General features: G+C 33.7%; 1 protein-coding gene across 5 annotated transcripts in view; it reads right to left on the bottom strand.

The window, feature by feature from the left end:
• Positions 1–2,089, bottom strand: part of LOC111464376 (SNF1-related protein kinase catalytic subunit alpha KIN10) — an 11,052-nt gene that overhangs the window by 7,676 nt on the left and 1,287 nt on the right. For 4 of the 5 annotated variants that reach the window (XR_002714027.1, XM_023108565.1, XM_023108564.1 and 1 more), the window contains one exon: positions 263–460. Coding sequence is in view for 4 of the 5 variants with exons in the window: in XM_023108565.1 (XP_022964333.1) it covers positions 263–449 (187 nt within the window). In the remaining variant the exon portion in view is untranslated. Of the gene's footprint in view, positions 1–262; positions 461–1,060; positions 1,139–2,089 lie in introns of those variants that run through there. The other variant, XM_023108566.1, reaches the window with a different exon arrangement.

The raw sequence follows: 2,089 nt of genomic DNA, 5'->3' as shown, positions 1-2,089 counted from the left end.
AAAAAAAAAAAAAAAAAAAAAAAAAAAAAAAAAAAAAAAAAAAAAAAAAAAAAAAAAGATGCCCACAAAAAGGTAACCAAACAACATAAAGGAACTCCAATCAAGTAAAATAAGATCAAGGGAGAAATAATCAACTTGTTTTTAAAAACAAACCTTGCAATCAAAATGATGAAAATCCTAATGACGGAATTTTCACAGATTAATGAATTTGATGATAATGCTTAAAGAAGAAATGTGTCCACAATTCAAGAAAGAACCAAACCTTTTTCTTCCATGTCCAAGTTTTTTATCTTCCGGCGGTTAAGTATCTTAATAGCAACTTTATGACCAGTTAAAGCATGCTCTGCAATTTTCACTTTCCCAAATGAACCAATGCCAAGGGTTTTCCCAAGCTTATAGTTCGGTAAATTCATATCCATGCCGCTGCCACGACCAGTTGGTCCATCCATTTTACTCTACCCTACAATAATGGTTAAAATAAGAAAATGAGATCAACATTGAAGAAAAAAAATACATCTTCCATGGTAATGAGAATACAATAGCACAAAGTTGCTTGCTAAAGAGAGAAATGGAATGAAATCAGATATCCACTAGCATCATGATGAAACATATAAAAGGGATGCAAGCATCTTTCAAGGGAGTTAAAAAATTCTCAAGTAGATATAAATTAAGGGAAGGTATGAACATATATTCCAAAACAACTAAAATTTACAAGAGTGGGTGATAAGGAAATGGACAAATATAGCCAAGGGTTAAATAAATTAAAAATTAAAAATTAAAAACTGCAGTTACCAAAGAAGAGAAGAAGAAAAATAAGAGAGAGAGAGAGAGAGAGAGAGAGAGAGAGAGAGAGAGAGATTGATCTCCCAAATGTATGGTATCCCAACCACACCTCCCAAAATGATGTTTCCTTTTATTCAAAGAGGGACGGTCAAGAAGAGGTTAATCTAGAGCTGCCATGAATTTTTTGGGGAAGCACCAAACATGATCAAATTTTGCAAAAGAGAGAACCAGAGGACTTGGGCATAAGAACAATGGAGGAAGAGATGATGAAGATTACCCCCTTGTTTCTGACATAGCAGAAAAAGACTGATGAACTAACGTGAGGATTTCTTCCTTGAATCTCGGTTGCTATATTGAGGCCCCCAACAACAAATTCCAGCAGGAGAACTCAACAACAAACCCGATGCACTTGTACAAATTCTGATCCATAAAGATGCTCTATCAGAAAGGAAATAAAATTCCAAGCTACAAGTGTAGTTCCAGATCAGTGTAGTGTCCACAGTAATAGGTGATCGAGAGGTTATTTATTGTCTGTTTCTCCAGAAGGATGATGAGGTTGGTTAACTCCTCGATTTCCCTTCCATACAAAAGGACTCTGAAAGAAAAGCTTCCACTTTCCTCCTCCTTCATCTTATAGATTAGTCATAGCCATGTCTTTAGTGCACAAATTTGGGTTGTCTGAGAAAGAAAACTTTTAGAGGTTTACACACTGCCCAACAAGTAAACCAGAAACTAGTATTTTTCCATGCCCAATTTCTATGGTAAGCGAATTCAGACATCTTCTCTTACCCTTAACCACAAAATTCCAAGGGCAATTTCTTCTGATTTGGCTATCAGTTGAGGCAACCCATCAAAACTCATTCAAACCATATTTACTATAGAGCACCGCATACCATTAAGAATCTCTTTCAAGGGGGATCCTACAAACCTAGCTTTTAAAAAGAAAAGCCAAAATTCTTCCGATAAATACAACCAAAGTTTTACTGTGGATATTATAGATGGAAAGGAATAGAATAACTTTTGATAGTTGAGTAACCAGGAAAAAAAATCATATTCCATCGACTTCCGCTACTTTCCACAATTCCACTTACCACGAACACACTACGATGAATTCAATAACCATCGAATTCCAAACCAAATAATTAAAATGGATAGAACTATCGAAACACAACGTCATAAATTCCTAAATTCAACACGCTTAGTTTCCGTTATTTTAACACACTTCAAAAAAAAAAAAAAAAAAAAAAAAAAAAAAAAAAAAAAAAAAAAAAAAAAAAAAAAAAAAAAAAAAAAAAAAAAAAAAAAA

Source organism: Cucurbita moschata, unplaced genomic scaffold, assembly GCF_002738365.1.
Source record: "Cucurbita moschata cultivar Rifu unplaced genomic scaffold, Cmos_1.0 Cmo_Scf00030, whole genome shotgun sequence".
In the NCBI taxonomy this organism is placed as follows: domain Eukaryota; kingdom Viridiplantae; phylum Streptophyta; class Magnoliopsida; order Cucurbitales; family Cucurbitaceae; genus Cucurbita; species Cucurbita moschata.
The sequence above is the reverse complement of the archived record's forward strand: the minus strand, read 5'-3'. Positions and strand labels throughout refer to the sequence as shown.